At 38.2% G+C, this 12,704-nt stretch overlaps 1 protein-coding gene across 2 annotated transcripts in view; it reads left to right on the top strand.

Annotated features, from left to right (window-relative positions):
• ABCA5 (ATP binding cassette subfamily A member 5) overlaps positions 1-12,704 on the top strand; it is a 62,329-nt gene that overhangs the window by 22,741 nt on the left and 26,884 nt on the right. For both annotated transcript variants that reach the window (XM_082860864.1, XM_082860863.1), the window contains 10 exons: positions 1,316-1,484; positions 2,619-2,677; positions 3,888-3,998; positions 5,465-5,640; positions 6,160-6,279; positions 7,338-7,476; positions 7,967-8,057; positions 8,245-8,384; positions 9,355-9,474; positions 12,237-12,438. In XM_082860864.1, coding sequence (XP_082716990.1) covers positions 1,316-1,484; positions 2,619-2,677; positions 3,888-3,998; positions 5,465-5,640; positions 6,160-6,279; positions 7,338-7,476; positions 7,967-8,057; positions 8,245-8,384; positions 9,355-9,474; positions 12,237-12,438 — 1,327 coding nt within the window. The remainder of the gene's footprint in view (positions 1-1,315; positions 1,485-2,618; positions 2,678-3,887; positions 3,999-5,464; positions 5,641-6,159; positions 6,280-7,337; positions 7,477-7,966; positions 8,058-8,244; positions 8,385-9,354; positions 9,475-12,236; positions 12,439-12,704) is intronic.

Below are 12,704 nucleotides of genomic sequence, written 5' to 3'. Positions count from 1 at the left end.
TCAGATGAGGACGTTTCTGTAGTTGCAGGAAGGCATGGTGGGCTCTGCTAGTCTAGACCGCTGTGGCAGCTCCCATCTAACTGCCTACCTCACGTCTGTCTAAGCACCTCACCGTTCCCTCTAATCAAGCTAACCTCCTGCTCAGACACCTTGCAGGGTGGGCACAGCCTGGAGAATCAAGTAGAAACTTGTTATATGTTAATTTCCTCCACGCTGCTTTTATGTATTTAGTCACTTCTTAGCCACTGTGCCCCTCTGTATTGTATTTTATATCCATCCACACGGTCCTGTTTATCTATTTAAACACACCTGCAGTGTATCCGTTACATTATTTTTAGCTACCCATAACAGAGAACCTCTTTAGTTGTCTTAAACAAGAAGGAAACCAAGCGTTGTATTTAAAGTCCAAAGATAGGGTGGACCCCAGGTCAGTTGGACTTGCTCAGCTGTGTCATCAGGGACCCACTTTCTCCGAGTTCTTGCCTCTTGGTCTCAATCTGGCAGGTTTGCTCTCCTCCTGGCTGCACGGGGTTGTGCTTCTTTGTTCCCGTCCAGAGAGAGAGGGAGAGGTTGCCTTTCCCCCAGTAAACCCTTCGCTCCTGTCTGGTTGGCACCTGCTTGTGGCTGCAGTGGTAGCAGCCACCAGAGCCTGCCAGGGGCTCATTAGGTCCACTGGCATCTCTCTGTAGTTGGGATCAGAGCCCTTTGAAACATGCGCTCGTCTAGAGGAGGGGTGGACGTTAGAAAGGACAGGAAGGGTCGCTTCCTTGGGGAGAAAGGGAGAAAATACGTACATGCTGTGTGGGCAGTCAGAGCTAAGTCTCCTGTGTTGGTCCTGGTGGCTGTGTTTTTCTCCTAGTTCTAAAAAGTCTTCTTTATGAACAATATCAAGTTTTCTGAATACTGTCTGTTTTCAAACACTAAGCTGATACTCATTCAAGCCTTCAGGCTATCCAGATGTAAACTTTTCCTCTTCTGAACTCTTATTAGCACTGTGCGTGGCACGCCTCATGCTGTACGTTGTGTTTCAGCCGTTTAGCATGTACGTGTAGTCATAACGATGTAAGTTTCTGTAGGGCAGAAAATGTGCTTTGCTTACATTTACGTTCCCTAGACTCTCAGCAACTCTGAAACTATTTATGGACAAGAGTTATTTTCAGTAAAACTTTTATTTTTCACACACTATCTATTTAGTATTTTATGTCTAAACTTTAGATCTAGGTTGTCTTAGGTTTCACAGACTGCCTTTATGATTTAATAACTAGTTTTCAGAAATAATGTGTTAGGATAACTCAGGTTTGTTTGTTTTTTTCAGGAGAATTTGGTTTACGGAGATCATCGTTTTATTTTTTGAAGCCATCATATTGGTCAAAGAGCAGAAGAAATTATAAGGAGTTATCGGAGGGCAATGTTAGTGGGAGTATTAGTTTTAGTGAAACTGTTGAGCCTGTTTCTTCAGAATTTATAGGAAAAGAAGCCATAAGGTATGATTTAATCTCTGGCAGTTTAGGTCTAAGAACTGCTCATGGAACATGCCACATTTAAATCCTATCTTTTACATAATGCATGTACGTATGGTATCTTTGAAGATTTGGTGCACATTCCATGCTTTTTTAAAAACCAGTATTAAGGGCTAATTCTCTTTTAAGTTTTTATTTTCTTTGCGGCCATTTAGAATAAGGTTGCTGCTAGGTTTGAAATTTTATGTTTGAATAGAAATTTTTAAAAGTAATAAAACCTAGTATTTATAAAATTAAGCTATTTTAAAGTTTCCTCATTATGTAGATTAAAACAGAATAAACATTAACTTTCTATTTTTATTCAGGCTACATTGTCTGAGATATACACCACACTAACTTGTGCTCTGTTGATTTCATAGACCCTTAGAAATTGTGACATAATTAACTTGTCACATCAACTTAATTTCTGAGAATGAAGGAAATTCATTACTGTTCCTTCTAGTTCAGTCAAAACCAAATTAAAAAAATAATGAGACCGAGAAAAGAAATAAAAGTGCAAGAAAAAGTGGAGTATAATTTGTGTTTTTTAAATTTAAGAAAAATGTATAAAAGCAAGGGAGAGTTAGATATTTAAGGTGCAGTCAGTGGGCTGGCGGTCTGCCTTCTTAAGAGTAAAATTTAAACTGGTGAACAAGACCGTTCATTCCTTCAAAACTTATGTAAAACATTCAAAGTGGAAGGAGAGAATCACTTCACATTTATAGACAAGTGCTGATGTGAAATAGCACTCGGTTTTTAATCTCCCTTAACTGATAAACAAGTATTGATTAATTACAAACAGAAAAGAATCCAATGTGAAATAAGAAATCTATAAATTGCTTGAGTCAGATGTTTCAGTTTCTTTTTAGAAGTTGGCTTGTCATGAAAACTGAATGAATAACACTTAAAATGGAGAGGAATACTATACTTTTCTCTTGTAGTTTCTTTAAAATACTTTTATTATTATTGTCAGATTTCCTTGGTTTATTGTTTTAGTAGGAAGATACTTTATTATTATTCCCGTTAAATATGACAGCTTTGATTAAAAATATTATACATGGAAACACGTACTTATAGATTGCTTTAAATACTTATAAAGTAGAACATGGTGTTTTTCAGAATCAGTGGTATTCAGAAGACATACAGAAAGAAAGGTGAAAATGTGGAGGCTTTGAGAAGTAAGTAGCTTTCCTAGTGTTCAGTCCATAGCATTAAAGTACAAATGGAAAAACAACGTACGTAGCTTGTGGGAAATTTAAATTCTTTACCACAATTTTCTCTCTTTCCTTTAGGGATACTTCCATTTATTTATGTGACTAACGGTCATAATAAAACTTAGCATCAAAGTAGTAAAAGAAAAAAGTAATATCTATCGAGATGAAAAATAGTCAACTCCTTGAACAAATCTGTGTCCTTTTTCATTTTATTATTAGCATGTGTATACATGTTAGTTCCTTTTTTTTTTTTTCCTTTTGTCCTAACACAGGGTTTCTCAGCCTTGGCACTATTGACGTTTTGGGTCTGATAGTTCTTTGTCACGGGGAGCTGTCCTGACAGTTGTGGCGTGTTTAGCAATGTGTCCGTCAGGGTTCTTCAGAATCGTTAGAATCTATATACACACATATACACAGAGAGTGAGAGCACTGTGGGGAGGGGCGGGCGGGAAGGGGGGAAGATGATTTTTGAGGAATTGGTTCACACGACTGTGGGGCTTGACAAGTGTGAAATCTGTAGGACGGGGCTGGCAGGCTGGGCACTCAGGCAGGAGTTGAAGCTGCGTCTGGCCTGCAGGTCTTGGGATGCTGTCAGCGTGAGATCACCTTCATCAGATCAGGGGTTACAGTTATTTGAAGCTGGGTTTTCAGCCCCCTTTCTGCTGTCTCCTTTCAGACACTGACACATCCATCTGGTGATATTCATTCTACTTTACTCCTGTTTAAATTGAACTTTTAAAGCATTTACTTAGCCTTTTCCAAGCTATTGGTTAATTTCTGGTTTTTTGCCAGTAGATTTAACATGCCTCTAAGTACCCTTGGGAACAAATTTTTGTTTGTCCTTTTGTTTTAATTCCCTTGGAAGTTCCCCAAAGCGGGTACACAGAAATCCCCCCCCCGCCATGTTTTGTGCCCCCTCTAAATCGGTTAGTGTAATAAAAAAAGAAAAAGCTTATTTTGTATCATTTTTCTTATTGTTCATACCATTGACTATAACAAAGAATTATTATTGTGTTATAATATTAAATATTATGTTATTAAATATGCCGGTAACTTTAAATCTGTCTTTAAATGTATTGACTTCTTTCAAGGTTGCTCAAGTATTGTGTATTGTCTTACATGGCCCAACAGAAATAAGAATCACATTTGAGACTTCTCCTTTTCCCTGAACTAGATTTATCCTTTGACATATATGAGGGCCAGATTACTGCGTTACTTGGCCACAGTGGAACAGGAAAGAGTACATTGATGAATATTCTTTGTGGACTGTGCCCACCTTCGGATGGTGAGTTTTTTGACTTAAAGAGAAAAATCCCTTACTTTGTTTTATTAGGGTTATTAGCTAAGGTACCATGGTAATTATTTATCCTTGTGATATGTACCGATTGATTTTTGTCACTGATTTGGGATCAACTTCTGTGTCTGTAAAGATATTTTTCTTTGTTTTTTGATTACACACATCTGTTTTCTCTTCAATGGAAAATAAAAGTGACTCAGTCATATTTAATAAGGAGGATCTACTTTTGTGCCTGTTTTAGCAGATATTTTACTTGTGTTTTTGTTTACTGTTCATTTTCAAGGAAGGATAAATCAGTAATTAATTGGAAATTAAATGAGGCCCATAGACATTTTTGTTGAGAAAATAAAGACTTCTAAGTATCCAACAGTAGTTCAAAAGGAAAGAATGACGAGTGTCAGTACAATCTCCTAAAATAGATTTGTAAGAGCAATGCCTCAAACGTATAATTGTTACATGTGACTGCCCTGTAGGTGAGAATTCAGTACAGCAGCTCCATTTTTCCGCAGTAACCAAATAGAGTGGCAGAACAATAAATATTTTAATTTAAGAAAGGGCCAAACTTCCGTGTATTGATTCTGCATCTTTTTTTTTTTTTTTTTTTTTTTTGCCGTACGCGGGCCTCTCACTGCTGTGGCCTTTCCCGTCGCGGAGCTCGGGCTCCGGATGCGCAGGCTTCGAATGCACAGGCTCAGCGGCTATGGCTCACGGGCCCAGCCGCTCTGCGGCTTGTGGGATCTTCCCGGACCGGGGCACGAACCCGTGTCTCCTGCATCGGCAGGCGGACTCCCAACCACTGCACCACCAGGGAAGCCCTGATTCTGCATCTTTTTAGATGTAGTTTCACTTCTAAAATTAGTTTGATTTTGTTGCTTATCTCTGTGTCACTCTTTGAGGGTAATTATAATACCTTTCATTCATATAAGGATTTATTATTTTTGTTACAATTCTCCGTACATTAGCACACTGGTTTAATAGTTCTTCAGTAAAGGGGGATATATTAGTGTTCAGTTCATAGAAGGAAAAAGCTTGGATTTAGATTGAGTGATTTTCTCAAGGCCACACAGCTGGTTAGGGGTAAATTTTAAGTTCTTTGTTCTCTTTACTGTTGCATAATGCCTGGAAATGAGGGAAAATTGTGCCTGGAATATTAGTTAATGCACTGATAGATAATTTTGTTTAGTATTAAACTTGTGGTTCTTTGCTCTTTCCACTCTGTAATATGCCCTGAAAATGAAGGAAAATGAGATTGGAATATACGTGGCAGCAAATCACCAGTATGATGGTGATTTCCACCAGTATGGAAATGAGGGTGCGTTGTGTCCTCCAAATTTATATTGACTCTTATTTTATGTCTGTTACATACAAATAACTAAATTATTAGTATATACTAAAACATATATACTTTTTGATTCTTAATATATTTAATGTAAATACATATATTTTGCTTTTAGGGTCTGCATCTGTATATGGACACAGAGTCTCAGAAATAGATGAAATGTTTGAAGCAAGAAAAATGATTGGCATTTGTCCACAGTTAGATATACACTTTGATGTTTTGACTGTAGAAGAAAATTTATCCATTTTGGCTTCAATCAAAGGAGTACCAGCCAATAATATAATACAAGAAGTATGTTATTTATATAGAAATCTTTACTTTTATTTGCTGTAAATTAGTAACCTTGTGCAATAATTTCTGTAATAAAAATATGCTTGAAAATCTAAATATAAAACCTGTTCTGAGCCAGTAAACAGAAAGTCATTATAAAGAATTAGAACTTGGAGCAAAAGTTTTAGCACATAGAAAATAGTCCTTGTTTCATCTGGAGGATTCTAGTCACTCAATATAGATGTTTCTTTTCTTTTCTTTTCGCCTCCACCCCCTTCCCCTGCCACACAGACACACACGGAGCCTTTGCACTGATCCCCTCCCACCACCCAGGGGTCACAAAAGTACAGCAGACCTTCCCATCAGGAATCCTTTTAGCTATTATTTCAAAATTATGCATGGATATATGTCAAAATTTAGTTCTGGACTAAAAGAACATTTTAAAAGTTGGCATTAAAATTAGAACACTTAAAAATTCATATTGATAATTATGTAAATGATGTGATTTTAAAAACGTTTATTGACACTTTACTTTCATAGGTGCAGAAGGTTTTACTGGATTTAGACATGCAGGCTATCAAAGATAATCAGGCCAGAAAGTTAAGTGGTGGCCAGAAAAGAAAACTGTCTGTAGGAATCGCTGTTCTTGGGGATCCAAAGGTAAGCAGATATAGTGTCATTGATGAGATAATTTTAAATTATGTTGAATTAAAAAGTGGTTGTAGAAAGATACACATACACACATTGTATAAATTTTAAACATACATAAAATACTGTATGTTATTATGGATGTAATTACAGTAATAAGATTTTAAAACTGAAGTCAGAAAGATATGCAGCATCTTTAATTTAGTGGCCATCTCTCGGAAGGGGAATGGATAGGACTGACTTTCTTTATACCTGCAGAGTTTTATTTCTCTGAGAGAAGATCTGAAGTAAAATAACATTTGTTAAAGTTCAGTGGTGGCTATAAAAGTATTGTTATGTTTATTATTCTCTTCAGTTTTCTATACATTTGTAATGGTTATAATAAAAATTTAAAAGTAAGAACAAAATCAAACGAACAGTTCCGTTTTTCACTGTTCTGTTGATTTGATTTTTTGGTCTGTTTTGTGCTCTTCTCTGTCTGGCAGAAGCAGAGAACCAGCTGGTCACTGCTTTGCACAGTGTTAGAAAGCTGCCAGGTGCACACCTGTGGCCGGGAGCCCCCTGGGTGCCCACCATCCTGCCACATGCCCTGCTGCTGTAGCTTGGGGAGGACTGTGGTTCAGGCTTTGTGTCAACTTATCTTCCTCCCAATCCCCACCACCATATTTTCAAAATTAAAAATAGTCTTAAAATAAATTTCTTTCCCTGAACTAATACAGAGCATAATTCTCTAACGAGCAGTTGTTACATCTACAAAATTTAATTCTTCAGGTAAAAGCGAAATACTCGGTGTTTTGTTTTTTAGTTTGTCTATCTGATTGTTATTATACTTATGTCTTATACATTACAGACATTTGTACTTTAAAATTAAACCAAAGAAGGTATTCATATGCCAAACCGATAGTTTTTTAAATTTATGCTAACTCATATATGAGTGGAAAACTCAGACCTAATACATTTCTGATTGGATAGAGTAACTTTAAGTGGGGAAGGTTTGCAGGGTCTGCATGAATTTTATATATTTTAGTTTTCCTGAGGATTCCCTGCCTTGCCCACCCGTTTGCACACAGGTACTGTTGCTGGATGAACCGACAGCTGGAATGGACCCTTGTTCGCGTCATATTGTTTGGAATCTTCTTAAATACAGAAAAGCTAATCGGGTGACAGTGTTTAGTACTCATTTCATGGATGAAGCTGACATTCTTGCTGGTGAGATTTTTACTTTATTTTTAAAGGTTAAGGTCATGGGGCCAAATGGGAGATTAGACATAGAAACGCTAAATTCTGAGGAATAAATAAGGAAGCTGTGCGTTCTTTGTTTCTGTTGCTTTCTTGTCGTTTGTACATTTGGCTATCAAGGAAGTTGTGAAAGCACTTCTGTTAGTAACCTTATAGGAAGAGTTCGAGACATTTGGAGCATGTTAGGAAAGTAGACTGTAGACTTACGCTGCCTGGGTGGAACCCCTGGCTTTGTCACTTAATAGCCACGTGAAACGTGGGCAAACTGTACATGTTCTTATTGCCTTCCTGTTCTCATCGAAAAAGCAGGTGATGATAATCTATACCTTCCTCATAAGGCTGTTGTGATAATTTAATGAGCTCATACACTGGTGTCTCATAGGTTAATCCAGAAAATATAAATGCCAATTATTAATGCTGTTACTAACTCTGAAATTGAAACGCAAATCTCTTTTTGCAGATCGGAAAGCTGTCATATCACAAGGAATGTTAAAATGTGTTGGTTCTTCAATTTTTCTCAAAAGTAAATGGGGGATTGGCTACCGCCTGAGGTATCATTCATTCTTTACTGCCTTGTTCCTTATTATATTCTTGAGCTATTGTTACTGTGTTTAAGCTTTGCCATGATGTGCTTCGGCCATTTTTGTATGGCACTAACTTTAACTTAAAGCATTCAGAATTTACTTCTGGCTGTTGACTGAGTAATCATAAAAAATTATCGTTTTTGGTTTTCTCTAGCATGTATATTGACAGATGCTGTGCCACGGAATCTCTCTCTTCTCTGGTTAAACAACATATACCTGCAGCTACTTTATTACAACAGAGTGACCAGCAGCTTGTGTATAGCTTGCCTTTCAAGGACATGGACAAATTTTCGGGTATTCCTTACTTTCAGTTTCTTGACTGCTGAACCAGGTTCTTGCATTGGGGATGAGTTTTCTTAATTTACTTGGTTTATTTTTCTATATAATATTTACGTGCTCGCAGGTCGCCAGAGTTAATATTCCATTTCTGCTTTATTTTGCTTTTGAAAATCAGAAATGCTGTAAGCTAACATTTCTTTTTTTTATAAACGGCATGCAAGAAACTCCAACTAGTGTGTTAACTTACGTAAATAATTGTTTTATTGTCAGGAAAGAAAGAAATTGTTCCCTTTTTTTGTTCTGGGAATAAGAATGTAAATATACATATACACAAATATATACATACGTACACACACAAATGTGTATACACACACACACACACACACACACACAGTTGTTTGTATAAGTCCTAAGCTCTTTTCCAGTTTCATGATTTCATAATGAATTACATTATTATACGGTAAACCCTTGAATTATTTTATTTGTGACATTTAGTTTTCTGCTTTTTGATGAGGAACTCAAACTCAGTGTCCTTTATCTGTTGACAGATGACTTAATAAACAAAAGGATATTTCTTACTCTTGAAGATACGTTATGCAGAATTCCCATAGCATTCCTGTAATTAGATAGAAATTTTCTATGCGGTTTTCTATGGTTTCCTTTTGAGAATAAGGAATCATTAATTAACTGAATTGAAGTACATGTGTCAACGTAATGTACTCTGCCCATCACTCTGTCTATAAAATATTTCTTAGTTTTAATTTATATTATGATGCATGTCTAATAGATATATATCTCCCTAAACAAACATTCCTTGGGGTCCTTAGCAATTTCTAAGAATGTTGACGGGGTCCTGAGACCAAACAGTTTGAGAACACTGTGCCGGCCCAGTAAATTTAGTCATGTGCTATTTTAAAACGACATTTTCGAAGAATTCATGGTAGTGTGCTTAATGACACAACGCTCTTTCATTTTTCTCCTTTAGGTTTATTTGCTGCTCTAGACACTCATTCAGATTTGGGTGTTATTTCTTATGGTGTTTCCATGACGACTTTGGAAGATGTATTCTTAAAACTAGAAGTTGAAGCGGAAATTGACCAAGCAGGTAAAAACAAAGCTAACGGCACATTTTAGGCAATGAGCCAGACAGATAGTGATCAAGACAAATAATTGTAGAAGCATGTGGAATTTGTATTTTGGGGAAGAAAGGGTAGAAATAAACAGGTAAATAGATATTTACAGAGAGTGATAGGAGTCATGAAGGGATTAGTGGGGCGGTCTCAGGAGGCAGATAGCTTAGATGGCATCTCAGGGGGGACTGGGTTGGGGTGATATTTAAAGTGAGGCCTGAACGGCAAGAAAAGTGAGATTTCATCGCAGAGCCTTCCAGGTAAAGGGACTCGCTACTGCACAGGTGTTGGTTGAGGGATGGGTTGGATGTTTCTGATGACGAAGAAAGGCCGCCGTGGAGAGCCAAGGAGAGGGTGGCATGTAGTGGGCTCAGAGCTGGAGGCCAGGGGCCACATCATATTTAGTCTTTGAACATGTTTAGTCTGGAAAAACATTTTGTTTGTTTTCTTAGTGTGATATGAAGCTACCAGACAGTTTGAAAGCAAAGGGGTAGCGTGATCTGATTTGCATTTTTAAAAACTGCGTTCCGGTTGTTGAATGATGAGTGGATTTAAGGGAAGTGTGGAAGCAGAAGAGCAGCTAGGAAGCTATTTCAGTTCGTCTTAGTTTGAACTAGGATGGTTGTGACAATAGGGAAACATGCACAGCGCGGGCTTCTCCCAGAGGCGCTGCTGGTGACTTGCAGCTGATGGCTTAGCGCTAGGGGTTGAGGAACGGGAGGTCAAGAACAGTGTCTAAGTTTTTGGCTTGAGAACTGGAAATGGAATTGCCCTTTCCTGAGAAACGGGGAGCAGCAGGTTTGTGGAATGAAGGACTCCAGGTGTGAATTTTGGTTATACTGTTGAGAGGTTTAGTAGACATCCCAGTGGAGATGATGCCTGTGGGCTGTTTGATTCACACACTTGGAGCTAAAGGAGGGCGTTGGGCTCAAGATACAAACGCTGGATCCGCCTGTGTACCGATGGCCCTGTGGGACTGGATGAGGTGCTTCGGTGGCGAGCGCGGACGCAGTGGACGGAAGCCCCGAGGGTGAGCAGTGAAGGGCCAGGGAGGGCTGACCAGGAAGGCACCAGTAGCGCCCTTTCTGTCTTCACGAAAGAAGATGCAGGAGCTGGGGCAGCATGGTGTTTGAGGCAAGAGCGAGTGGGCAGTTCTCTGCTGACTGCTGTGAAGAGGAAGATGGCGGCACAAAAAGGGGGTTTGGTAGCTTAGAAGACGGGGAATGTGGAAGGGTGGGAGCCGGTCGTGACCTTGACGCGAGTGATTTCAGTGGTGCCGTCGAGATCCATGAGGTTTAAGCTGAGAATGGGTTGAAGGGTAGCGAGACTGGTGTGGTGCTGGGTCCTGAGAGTGAAGGAAAAAGAATGTTTCTCTCAAACGTGGAGGAAGAAAGGTGAGCTTACGATGAGGACGTAGGGGTGGATTGCAGCTAGAGAAGGAAAGTTCACGTGAAAATGTTGGATCAGTTGGAGCGATAGCAAGATCTTAAATTTGGGCATCCGTCAGTTTGATGAAACTGAGTAGAGATAAAGGTATGGGAATGGAAGGAATGAAGGGAGCTAGAGGTCAGGATGTAGAATGCGTTAACAGTGCGTATGTCCGTAATACTGAGGATGGCGGAGAGAGCTAGATGGAGAAGGTGCTTGTGTGTGTGTTGCTCACTACTTTGAGGCATACGAAGTAGTTTCTAGAAACATCTGGGAAGTGGGAATGAAAATGAGAAGGGTGAGCTCTGTTCAGGTATTATTCACTTTTCTCTATAGTACCTTTAAGCCCATTATGCAAAATAAATTTACCTCTAACATCAGCTTGCTTTCAGTTTGGTCGATTTTAATTGTTTTATTTTTTAAAGATTAGTATATATCAAATTCTGTAGAAGGCCAGTTGGAGCTCACTGAGTACTATGATTGTGATATGCAGTATTTCAGGACCTGCTTTTAGTTTGATTAGTCGCTGTGTCAGGGGAAGACAGGGACTGGACTTGTCCATCTACTGAGTCATCCGTTCAGACTGTTGAGTTGGTAAGATGCCAAGACAGCCAGGTTGTACCTAAATATTATTTTATACATTATTCTGCTCCACTCTTAAAATTTTTAATGTTTACTCATTTCTTAAACTTAGCCTAAGTCCTTCTTCATACCGAAACCAGTTTTCGTCTCTTTTTATTATTTTTCATCTCTTTTAAGTCAAATCACTGTTGTGAAAATAACGTATCTTGATTTCTATCCCCATCCAGTAGTTTTGTCAGGTTTTGGTCTAATGGAATCAATCATATAGCATGTCTCTTTTGCTTATATTTATTCTGGTTTCTTTGACTTAATGTAATGTTTGTAAGATCAAACTACTATGGTTATACAATAGTTTGTTCACGTTCATTGTTTTACACTATTCTATTACAGGAATATTTCATGACTTATTCTTTCACCTGTTGATAGAGCATGTGGTTCTTTCCAGCATGTGGCTATTGCACAGGGTACTAGCTAAGGATATTCTTGTGCATGTGTTTCAGTGAGCCTCTGTACATAATTCTGTTGGATTTATACCTGAGAGAGAATGTCCTGGGTCATAAACTGTGCACATGTTCAGTTTCGATAACATTGCCAAAGTATATGACTGTCCCCTTTGTCCTGTATCACTGCCAGGTGTGTGCTGCTTTGAAATTTACATGCTTCAGAAAGGTTTTCATCTTTTTAAGGAAGATAACATAAGTTTCTATCGTTTTGTTTTGGCAAATAGATTATAGTGTATTTACTCAGCGGCCACCAGAGGAAGAAGTGCATTCAAAACCCTTTGATGAAATGGAGCAGAGCTTGCTTATTCTTTCTGAAACCAAGGCTTCTCTGGTGAGCACCATGAGTGTTTGGAAACAGCAGGTGTTTAAAATTGCAAAGTTTCACTTCCTTACCTTGAAACGTGAGAGCAAATCAGTGAGATCAGTGTAAGTATAACTGCTCTTCCGTCTGATGAGTTGTTTTCTTAAGGATACAAACTAGATTTACCATCTTTAAACTGTAGACATATGTAAATAATCTGTGTAGTTTTGAGAGATTAAAATGGCAATTTCACAATGTCAGAGAAAAAAATTATACCTCTGGTGATTTCATTGGATATCATTAGAGCCTTAACTCTTTTTTAAAACTAGCAGTTTTTTGGTCTCATCTATAAAATGAGGGAGTGACAAATAATTTTCTCTCTCTAATTGTG

Source organism: Leucopleurus acutus (genome assembly GCF_964270905.1).
Source record: "Leucopleurus acutus genome assembly, chromosome: 19".
Classification (NCBI taxonomy): domain Eukaryota; kingdom Metazoa; phylum Chordata; class Mammalia; order Artiodactyla; family Delphinidae; genus Leucopleurus; species Leucopleurus acutus.
Note: the sequence above shows the minus strand (reverse complement) of the source record. Positions and strands in the feature narration are given on the sequence as shown.